The following is a 12272-nucleotide window of genomic DNA, read 5'->3' as shown; positions in this document are numbered from 1 at the left end:
CGGCGTTTTCCCGGATTCCTCCTGTTGCCGCATACGTGCTCAGATGCTCAAGTTGTTCAGCGCGAACAGGAAGCTACCCAAGTACTTCCTCAATTTCACAGCACTTCGGTGTATATTCTGTCAATTTATACCTAATCCGTCGTCTTTATTCGGAATTATATCGATTTTAGGTCAGATCTAGCCATGCGATCACGACATAAGAACCTCTTTCTGTGTTCTAAATTTGACTGTAAATGTAGCACAGCCGCCAAGACCTAGCCCAAATGCACTGATCGGGAGGCGTAATGCAGCCCTGTACTCGACTGTGTCCAGCCACCTCCACATTCGGAGAGCGTTAGCCCCGTTTTCTGCATGTCTATGTATAAGCACGACATGCAGAAAACAGGGATCTAAATATGTTAACAAAATTCTTATTAAATCAGACCGGGTGGTTTAGGGTCAAATACGAAGACACATTTACTTTATCCATAATGTGCTTCTCACTTCACAGAACGCTAATTAAGTCAGGTTGCAGTTTACTTACACTGTCACTCTCATTGCTGATCGACTTCACTTTTATTGCCTGGCAGAGTTCACCACGGTCAGTGTAAGTTATTAGCAAGTGAGATTTTGCGGAAGAAACGACGATATTTGTGTTCCTTTTCTACAGGCGTCCAAAGCGTGTAATACAGCTCACCGCCCAACTCTCAAGTACTACAAATGTGTGTTCAGTCGCTACATTGCTACATTACTCAGCTTCATATGGGGGGGGGGGGGGAGGAGGGAGCGCTGTATTGTTATTTTGAGATCTATTGCCTTCAGCGCCCATGGTCTTACAGTTACTGATGGGTAAGTTGGGCATCTTAATAATTTCACACTCTTTTGATCAGACCACATCACCAGCAGAACTTTCACCTAAAATTGTGTGGAACGTTGCCAAGGACTTCTCAAATGTATCGTAGGTGTGGCGATATTCACCTGCCTCCGTAGCCCAGAGGGTAGGATTCCCTTACGTACAACCAATCCCCAAACTTCTGAACGTCGAGCATGAGTATGTTTCTACTACACAGAATTACCTTAAAAATCTTTCTGCTAGGTAAAAACACTCGATACTATCTACATCTTATTAAATCTTCTTCCAGCAGTGATCAAGTAGAAATCAGCGCAGCTTCTATAAAGATTCACTCAATGACGGACACATCAGCTCATATTGTGCTTCCTGTTGCCTATTAGCGGGTAGTTTGGAACAGAGCACAACCTCTAAGCCATGTGCAACCAATTGACTGTCGTGCACCACGCTCCTTACTTCAGCTAATTCAGCATCACGTCATCGTGAAAAGTAATGTCCTAATTTGTCCTTACTGTTACTTAATTCAGCCTGAAGCTTACTTATTGAACAGTCCCGTTCAAATGCGACCTCATTTGTTGTCTACGAAACTACTCCTACCACCTTCACATCAATAGCTTTGGTTCTTTACATGTTTCTTTCAGACTGCCAAGCAACAAATTCGTCTGCAGGAATTTTTCACTATGTTTCGAACTGATCATGCATCATTTTCTTTTGCTGTCTTTGTCAGAAAGCTGACGGGCAGTTTTGGACAGCGCATCTTGCGCTTGGGTTTTTGATAAAACTTCATTACCTAAAACGCACTCCCCTTCTGGTAAGCCTGCTTGAGCTAACTTTAGTTCTCAAATTTAAAGGGGACATCACAGTTTTAGTGGAGTACAGTGCGTTGTGCTGCTCCAAAATTTCCCTCGCTGTAACGTATTGTGCCAACGGCAGAGCGTCTTGTTTTCTTGAAATCCTAGCGTGTGCTGTGGACACAGTGTTGACAGAATTTCGTCGACACTGCGGACGCCATCCTTGATACTGCATCCATTTTTTGAAACAGCAAGGCTGATTAAGAGGTTGATCGACTACACTGTGCGGCAGATTCTCCTTGTCCTTATCCTGGGTTAGGCTCTGCATCACTCTTCTCACAGGGGTCCACATTCAGTTCGTTAGCTATTTTCTCATCAAAAACTTCTGAAAAAACTTTAAAATTCTACACTTCACTAGTAGAATAATGTTTAACAAATCGTGTTCCTATTTTATGTGACTGAAAACAAATAAGTCAAAATAAGGCTTCCAAAAAAAAAAAGAAATCTATCACCGTCCGTCCACATTGCTTGCATGGCACGGAAATTCCTCAGTCTTGGATGTAGAAGTTTCATTGATCACAATAGCTACTTTACTGCAAACATTTCCTAAAACTACCGAGCTGAATTTTGAACCAGTCGAAGAGAGCAAGCAAGACAGTCGCGCTGTTTCAAAAACAACATTTCTAGAATACAGGAGAACTCACAAGTTGAAAACTTACAAACACACTCAACAAACACACACAAAGATAACACCACACAGAACAGAACCAGATGGTACACTATGACCTACACACATTAACTAACACACAGAGTTGCAAACATCCTAAAGAGCCAGGGCTTCCAAATAGCATGTAAGTCTGGGCAGACCCTCCAATCACATACCAAGAGGGACAAATTCCAACAAAAGCCCTCCAGTCACACCTAAGCCAACCAGCTACGAAGAGGGACAAATTCCAACAACCAGGAATATATAATCTTGAATGTCAAAGTTGTGATGCAGTATACGTAGGCATGACATACAGGAATTTTAAAACACGATACAAAGAACATACCAGCTGTTGGAAGTACGAAACAAACCATTTCACATTTGCAGAACATTTAAAACACCACAACCACCATCCTACAAACATGGAACAAGAAATGAATATAATGAGAATAAGCAACCATGATAAACATCTTATACAAACGCAAGAAAACTTGAACATCCAGAAAGCCATAGCAGAAAACAAACACGTGATAAATGAACAAACACACATCAGCACAGGCTCCCTACTACACTTAATAAAGGAAATGATAGTATAAAAAAATCGAAAAAATAGTTCCTCTCACACAACCAGGGAAAAAAAAATCACTCTTCCCCCTTCGCCTTCTGGACACACAAACACACACGTGCACACAGACACACACACACACACACACACACACACACACACACACACACAATATCAGCCCACAAAACAAGCAAAAACCACACATACACATAAATGCATACACAAACAGATCACAGGTACTTCAATAATTACACCCGAAAGTTTGGGAATAACATTCGATCTTTGGCAATAACATCTGACAGTCGGCAACACAAACCAAGACATTGCATGTTCAGTTCACAGAGCTGTGAAATGTGGGAAAAACCGGAATTTGGCATTTATAAGAAGAAGAACAACACCAAAAATGCAACAGGAGCGTAATATGTGGGAAATCATCCACGCAACCTGTAAGTACAGTTCAAAATATTACTACTTAATAGGAAATACCAACCAGCAGAACTGTTTATAACCTAAACGTACAGTGACCAAAATGTAAATTAAATAGCAAACATATGTACATATTCCAGAGCACTGACGATGCCTCGCAGAAAATAAAGACGAAACGCGTATGGCACTACAATTGTGTTTTATTCAGTTGCTGTCAGACGGCCATAAGTAAAGATTATCAATGTACCGTAGTAAAATCATTATGTTGTAAGTCAAAATGTAGAATAACATCCTCGAAAGTGCAAATTCGTAAGTATAATTAGACAAATAATTATAGAATAGCCGGCCAGAGTGGCCGAGCGGTTCTAGCCGCTACAGTCTGGAACCACGCGACCGCTACGGTCGCAGGTTCGAATCCTGCCTCGGACATGGATGTGTGTGATGTCCTTAGGTTTAAGTAGTTCTAAGTTTTAGGGTACTGATGATCTCAGAAGTTAAGTCCCATAGTGCTCAGAGCCATTTGAACCATTTTGAATTATAGAATATGTGTTCAGCGTCTCAATTGTTTCTGTCGCCAGATAAACATGGAACTATTCCACTGCACTAGTATCTGGAAAGTTCATATATCCCTTCGGAAATATATTTATATTAACATCAGTTAATTAGTTCAGTAAAGTAATACAAATGTCGATTAAGTTGTGTAGCTCACCAAGTGAGATGAGTAATTTATAGGTGCAATGCAATGTACGATATAGCATCAGCATGCACTAATCGTAAACGTATCTCAACTTGTTAACACTTGAAAACAAAATGGACACTTGTCTATAAATCGTTTTACCTTTATATATTTCATAATGTAGCTAGTACAGTGATTGAAAACATACGTGCGAAGTGTCAAAATGGCTCTGAGCAGTATGAGACGTAACGTCTGAGGTCATCAGTCCCCTAGAACTTAGAGCAACTTAAATCTAAGTAACCTAAGGACATCACACACATCCATGCCCGAGGCAGGATTCGAACCTGCGACCGTAGCGGTCGCGTGGTTCCAGACTGTAGCGCCTAGAAGCGCTCGGCCACCGCGGCCGGCCTGCGAAGTGTCTTCAGATTGTATTACGCTTTGTATGTCGGGGATTACTTATTAATACGGCAAGGTTCCAAGATTTAACTCGAGTGATTATGTTGTTTACTAATAACTAAAGGTCAGTCATAGCGACGCAGGTGAAGATCGGGGTCCACGCCACAGTCACAACTCCAGGAGGAGAGCTGATTTGACCAGGTAATTGCACGCCAAAGAAGCACGAAGCACACAGTACCTTTTGCACTGAAACGGGAGAGAATGAGTGTTCCAGGATTGGCTATCAGATTTCATCTTTTAACAAAAGTATCAGTTAAAACAGTTACAAAGTGGCCGTCTCTTGACATGAGCGACAATAGAGTGGAGATGAGCGACAATAGAGCGAGGGGCGAGCACGGGGAAGCGAGTGTGGCAGGTCGCGGCTGTTCACCTGCCGACCTGTGTCAGCCTGAAGTGTGCTGAGGCACGTGTTGTAGCGGCCAAACGTGACACAGGTTTCCATCACCTAGCTGGTCCTAACTGCCATTTACCTCTCGGCAGCAGTATCTCGGGCTCACAGCACCCCCTTCTGTACAAAGGAACCTATATAAAGGTGACCACCATCGTGTTGAAAATTAATAATTATATATTGTGAGGAGTTAATTGAGTAGGTTAGAAGGATAACTCACATGCTCCAAAAACATAAATTTTCACAAATGACTAAAAACGTGTTATAGATGCATCGTGCGCATGTCCCATACATAGACATCAGTATGTGCAAGAACAATGGCTATAAATCATTATGTATATTTCAGATTATGTTTGCTTATTGAGAAATTACAATTATTTAAGGTTATATTATGGATAATGTGAGTTTTGTTAATGAGCTATGGAACATGTACGTTTTCACAATCCTCATTTTGGATCTTGTGAGTTTTGATACTGAGCTGTTTGGACGATGTTGGTTTCGCGGCACCTATCGTATTGCGACTCGATATGCAACACTTTTTGGTTCCGACTGCAAGCCACTTTCTCTTCTACAGTGTTCCAAAGAAAGAGTCCTATAAATTCTTACGTGGAGGAACAAATGAAGCCTATAACAAGAATCAGTTTAATTTGAAAACAATGAAGAAAACAGGATATTCTAACCTCATTCGTTTGGCTTCCTGACTTTTCCACATTTCTGAATGGTGTGAACGTTACCTTGGCGTTCCTCTTTCTCCAACGGGTGAAACGTTTTCTTCCATGACTTGTGTCTCAAATCAGTTTTATTCCAACAGCTATCTTGGATTATATTCTCCAGAATGACTAAACAAAACAGAAAACACACTCCACTGGCATCAATATTTACTATTACAAAAGAAAATGGCGACGAGTGAGTTAATCGCTGATTGGTCAAGATGAGGTACGGGACAAAATTCACAAGATCCCGCGGATCATGAGACATTTGAAACTAACCATGAAGTTTAACACCGGTTTTCTCAGGAATCTTGTGCCAAATGTGAATAACTGTTTCGTGAATTATGTTCTATGTATAAAGCTGTATCAGAATATGTCGGCATCTCAATTTTCATTATTTTGGAGCATGTGAGTTATGACTCTAACCTACACAATTCAAAATTAAAATAACCCACACATACATTCGTGGCTAAGTAATAATATTATATAACTTGTGAATCTCTCTCGACTTGATAGTACATAGAAAATAGTTATGCAAACTTTTGAGTGTATTAAGTAATAACTTACTGCTGAACCGTATGACTGCACGTAACTTTGAGTCACATTACTAAGAACTGCACCCCTCTGAGTGCCACAGTGCTAGGCGTCTCGGCAACTGGTGACTCGGGCGTCTGTTGCAGGCATGCAAGACTTTAACTACCTGGCCACCAACGACTTCGAGATCACGCTGGAGCTGGGCTGCGACAAGTACCCGCCTGCCGACACGCTGGAGCAGGAGTGGCTCAACAACAAGGACGCCCTCATCCACTACATCTGGCAGGTGGGTCGACGCCAGCTGTCGCCTCTATATCTGTGTTTCTGTTCACTACAAGAAATTTCAGAAAATCTAAAATGCGAGATTTGAAACGAGAAAGCGCAAAATGTCATACTCTAAGCAGTGCAAGCCCTCTTGCAAAAATAAAAATGACCATTTGTTTACTGCAGTATTGCTGTCACATTTATGGCACGTCGTGTGTGTGTGTGTGTGTGTGTGTGTGTGTGTGTGTGTGTGTGTGTGTACACACATTCATAAGCAATGTTTAAAAATGTGTTATGCACCCCAATATATAGAACTTTTTTGGGATCAACAAATCAATACTGAGCTGCGATCCAATGTTCCAAGGCTTGCACACGATGGCCCACTGGCTGTGACAAAAGTGAAGCTCACAGAAGACGTGATCAGATGCCCGTGCAACTTCAAACACGTGCAGACCATCGGCAGGTGTCTAAATGATGGATACGCGATTCTCCGCGACAGACAGAACGGCCCCCACGGTGTGTCACCGCTGTCCTCGTTCAGTGCCATTGCCAGGCCTGGCAGGGTGCTGGAGGGGTGTGAACGGCGCCGTCAGATGTCAGCTGGTCACACTGAAGAAACGCGAGGTGCTGCGTACTCGTGTGAGACAGCATTATCGACACTCACCAGAGAGTTTGAAACGGGTCTCATTTGGCTAGTAGGTCTAATAGGGGCAGATCCAGACTTGTGGGCCAGTGGCATGTGAAATGGCCGGACGTTGGACCGCACGAGAACGTGACGGCGAGTGTGCTCGACACTAAGGTTGTAGTGGACCGCGTCTCACCACCACGAGCGGGGATCGCCGTATTGTTGTACTTCCAGTGTTTTGTAGAGGCACAGCGTGGGGAAGAATCAGATGTGACTTCATTTCACGGCTGGCTGTGGTTGGGAGAACCCTGACTACGCAGCTGTACGTTGCAGACAGCACGGGTCTTCGTGTGTTGCCTGTCACGCGACAGTATCGTAGTGCAATTTTTCAAGAGGACAACGCTCGTCCACACGTTGCACGACTGTCCCCATCTCGGACATCTACTCTCTCCCAGTGGCAGTTTAGAGGAAATCGAGGACCGAGTAGACTCAGGCGAGGATAAATCAGCTTTAGGACACCCTTAGCTACCGGATCAATGCGTATATCCAGACGAGTGCGGGTGCGACCTCATAGTGATAAAGTTCTTTGTGCGGCTGCCTCGGTTTTGCCTACACCTGGTTTGTGCTCTGGGCTTCGATTTCGTGTGACTGCAGAAGCACCCTTGTGGTTATCTGCGCGCCCTGACTGCAAATCTGTACGTCAGTACGGTGATTCTACCTGTTGTGCTGCCACTCGTGAACAGAATTCTAGGGAGCGTTTTCCAACAGGATGACGCTCGCCCGTTTTTGTAACCAGATCTGCTCTACAGAGTGCGTCGGCCTGCTCGATCACCAGAGCTGCCTCCAATGGAGCACACACGGGACACCGTCATCTACAAACAGCACTGACCGTCGCTGTATTGACCGACCGAGCGCAACAGGAATGCAACTCCCAACTCACATACTGACGCCCGGTATATGTACAACACAATGCGTGCACAGTTGCATGCTTGCATTCGACATTCTAGTGGTAACATCCGTTATTAATGTACGAGCATTTCACATTTGCAGTGGCTTATCTCGCACATACAGTAAGCTGCGATGTTGCCATGTTAATCGCTTAAATATCTTACCTAGACAAACGAAATTTCATTATTCTACATTAATTATTTACTCGTGCTGCGAAATTTTTTTTCTGACAGTGTAAAACCGATGAAATACGGGCTTTAACAGAAACCGAGAAAATCCATTACGGCAGCTCCCAAGTTCTGCTTATGACGTAGAGAATCTTCTCGACTCTTATCGGCTAAACCTTTCCTCGGACTTGGCCGAAAAGGCGTAGGACTCGTTTCGTGTTTCACACGCGGCAGTGCTTCGTCAACGCGCAACCACGGGAACTGGCGTCACAAAACTTGTACAGCTCCACTTGCGCACGAGCTTCTACGCCCCGTGTGAGGGATGCCTCAGCGAAACGACGGAGGCAGGCTCGTGATTTCACGACACGGCACGCCTCGCGTCGAGCGCGTTCACCTGCTGCGAGACTCGATCGCGGCGCCAACAAAACCTGACCATCAGTCGGACGAGAGTTTATCAGCGATGCGCCTGCGATTTCTTGCGTTGAATGCCAGCACGGTATTCGGCTGCTGGAAGATAATGTGTATCCGGTCTTTCACGTACGGCTTCTACACCGGGTATACAACGATTGCGGCTGATTCCTGTGACGACATAAAGAAAAATATTTGGCCTTTTCGCGTTGTTACTCGCATGACATTGTATTTAATGCGGTTGTAGAAAAATATCCGCTACCAGTCACAATAAAAGGTTGTTTATTCGTCACACGACCGGTTTCGGGCTTGCGCCCATCTTCAGGTGTCTATACACTCATGTACATGTTTGTACTGCTGGAGATCAAAAAAGATGAAGCACCATTATTAGAGTTATGCTGTGGTGATAGTTTTGCCACTTAGTTGCGCACTTACGGTCATTTTCACGTCCATATATCAGTTTTACCAACTATAGCTCCATATTACACTATTATGATGTGCACTCGTGAAAATAAACATATCTGGCGGGGGGGGGGGGGGCGGAGGGGGGACGCCTAGCGCCGGGGCAGTCCGGCATCTGCGGCCGCCTAGCGAGCGGGAGGTCTGGCTTCACTCGTCACCGCTCACTCCCCATTAATTTCTGACGCAGCTGATACCGTCAGTTCCCTCTTTTTATTTTTCCTCTCCATCCTCTCTCCTCCACCTTCAATTTAAATAATATCTGGTTATGCCGAGCGTGAGCTTCTAGCCCTTGCGTCAAGAGGTGATGGGCTTCATGTATATTCTGGGACGTTCTTCTACAGAGCGCGCCATCGACACAAACAGCGGTTCCTACAGATTCGGCTCATTTTTGGCGTCCACATGAGAAGAACCTAATATGCAAGATTCTAGGACATTTTCGCTCGACACCCTCATGTTTTTGTGGAAACCTCGATCTACCCCTAAAATCCCTGACGCGGCATAAAAAAAATGTTTAACGTCCCATCGACATCGATATGATTAGAGACGGAGCATTAGCTCGGATGCTATCAAGGATGGGGAAGGAAAACGGCCGTGCCGTTTCAAAGGAATTATTCTGGAATTTGCCTGAAGCGATTTAGAGAAATCACGAATAATCCAAATCGTGGTTGCCGGAAGCCACCGTCCTCCCGAATGCGAATCCAGTGTGGTAACCACAGACAGTTACGGCTGCCACTTGTATACCCCAAACGTGAACGCTGTTCAACAAATCACCAGTGGCGCAGCTAGCGCGACATGTGGCCGGAACCCGTGTTCCACTCGTTGCATGCTGTATCACCTTCACAGGTGGTAGTCAAGATTGCTGTACACACCAGTACCTTTAATACCCAGTAGCACGTCCCCTTGCATTGATCCATGCCTTTATTTGTCGTGGCATACTATCCACAAGTTCATCGAGGCACTGTCGGTGCAGATTGTCCCACTCCTCAATGCCGATTCGGCGCAGATCCCTCAGAGTGGTTGGTGGGTCACGTCGTCCATAAACAGCCCTTTTCAATCTATCCCAGGCATGATTGATAGGGTTCATGTGTGGAGAACATGCTGGCCGCTCTAGTCGAGCGATGTCGTTATCCTGAAGGAAGTCATTCACAAGATGTGCAAGATGGGAGCGCGAATTGCCGTCCGTGAAGACGAATGCCTTGCCAATATGCTGCCGATATGGTTCACTATCGGTCGGAGGATGGCATCCACGTATCGTACAGCCGTTACGGCGCCTTCCCTGACCACCAGCGGGGTACGTCGACCCCATATAATGCCACCCCAAAACCTCCACATTGCTACACTCGCTGGACAGTGTGTCTAACGCGTTCAGACTTACCGGGTTGCCTCCAAACACATCTCCGACGAATGTCTGATTGAAGGCATATGCAACGCTCATCGGTGAAGAGAATGTCATGCCAATCCTGAGAGGTCCACTCAGCATGTTGTTGGGACCGTCTGTACCGCACTGCACGGTGTCGTGATTGCAAAGATGGGACCTCGCCGTGGACGTCGGGAGTGAAGTTCCGCATCGTGCAGCCTGTTGTGCACAGTTTGAGTCGCGACACCACGTCCTGTGGCTGCACGGAAAGTGTTATTCAACATGGTGGCGTTGCTGCCAGGGTTCCTCCGAGCTTAATCCGTAGGTAGCGGTCATCCACTGCAGTAGTAGCCCTTGGGTGGCCTGAGCGAGGTTTGTCATCGACAGTCCCTGTCTCTCTGTATCTCCTCCACGTCCGAACAACATTGCTTTGGTTCCGAGACACCTGGACACTTCCCTTGTTGAGAGCCCTTCCTGACACAAGGTAACAATGCGGACACGATCGAACCGCGGTATTGACCGTCTAGGCACGGTTGAGCTACAGACAACACGAGCCATGTACCTGCCTCCTGGTAGAACGACTGGAACTGATCGGCTATCGGACCCCCTTCGTATAATAGGCGTTGCTTGTGCACGGTTGTTTACATCTTTGTGCGGGTTTACTGACATCTCTGAACAGTCAAAGGGACTGTGTCTGTGATACAATATCGACAGTCAACGTCTGTCTTCAGGAGTTCTGGGAACCGGGGTGATGCAAGACATTTTTTGGTGCATGTTTATCGTTCCGTCTAAAGATTAAGCGGAAAACAATCCGGTTTTACATTTAAAATATTTCTTCTTTTGCATTTAATGTTACTGAATACCGCGAATAGGATAACGTTGCCTGAAAAATCGAAGCTGCAAGCTAATCGTGAACTATGCTGTGAATCGTTGTATCATCCGCGCGACTGGCCACTTGCCGATGGGTTTGCAGAAGCCTCGATATTAGAGCTCCGCTGGGCGGCAGGCTGCAAACGAGCTGCGCACTTCGGCTGTTTGTTCTGCGTCGTCATCAAGTCGCAGCAGTCTTACTCGGAATTGCTTTCTACATCGAGGCTAAAAATTTTAATTCTTTGCTAATCCAAGCCGTTTGAGAAATTGATTTGCCGACCTCGTCCTTATTCCTTTTTGATTTATCTAACTTTATAATCATCCTATTAGTCCCAATGTCAGTGCTGAGAGATAAAATAAATAAATAATTAATTAAAATCAAATAAAAGCACAGTGCATTCGGGAATCGAACAGAGGTCCTCTGCTCCCCTGTCGTAGCCTTCGCCTCCTTCGCACCGCCTGCGGCAGTTTCGTTGAACAGTGTTTGCTTTGTGGGTACGTAAGCATTAGCAGTAACAATTTTTTCCTCGATTTGCAGCAAAATATATGATGATGAGGAAAGAAGTTATCTATCGGTTGTGCGTTCTCAACTTTAGCGGTGGTTTGCTCAGAAACGGAGGAAGGGGGGCGCGAACTGTTGGGACAAAAAATTTCGTAGAGTTGTTTATTTCAAGTTGCATTCGAGCGACGTGAAAAATACGGGCTGCATCGGCCAGCCGCAAGTGGCCGTCGTGAGAAGCGCCTCTCGCTGTCGCCTTACGCAGCTGCCCTTTCCGTAACCCGGGCAGCGCGTAGGCCTAAGCCGCGTCGGAGTGTGCTTTGATGTTGCCGGTGCATTTTGTTTGCGAAGTAAATGTTAATGAGACCGCCACGGGTCGTGTTTACACATCAGTAGCATTAACTTCCCTAATGTGCACGTGGACATTACTGCACTTACTGCGTTCCCCGCATGCATGTCGCGCAGCCGACCAAGAAGAAGAATGAACCAGATGTTAACACTGCAGCATCTATTCTTCCGTGTCTGCTGGAATCCTATTGGATTTCGTTTCACGTGGGGCAGAAGCCAAGGTGTCGCGAGTACAGTTAG

General features: G+C 45.4%; 1 protein-coding gene across 5 annotated transcripts in view; it reads left to right on the top strand.

Annotated features, from left to right (window-relative positions):
* Positions 1–12272, top strand: part of LOC126460762 (carboxypeptidase E-like) — a 438967-nt gene that overhangs the window by 339251 nt on the left and 87444 nt on the right. For all 5 annotated transcript variants that reach the window (XR_007585944.1, XM_050095944.1, XM_050095943.1 and 2 more), the window contains one exon: positions 6231–6370. Coding sequence is in view for 4 of the 5 variants with exons in the window: in XM_050095944.1 (XP_049951901.1) it covers positions 6231–6370 (140 nt within the window). In the remaining variant the exon portion in view is untranslated. The remainder of the gene's footprint in view (positions 1–6230; positions 6371–12272) is intronic.

This window comes from Schistocerca serialis, chromosome 1 (assembly GCF_023864345.2).
Source record: "Schistocerca serialis cubense isolate TAMUIC-IGC-003099 chromosome 1, iqSchSeri2.2, whole genome shotgun sequence".
Taxonomy (NCBI): domain Eukaryota; kingdom Metazoa; phylum Arthropoda; class Insecta; order Orthoptera; family Acrididae; genus Schistocerca; species Schistocerca serialis.
Note: the sequence above shows the minus strand (reverse complement) of the source record. Positions and strands in the feature narration are given on the sequence as shown.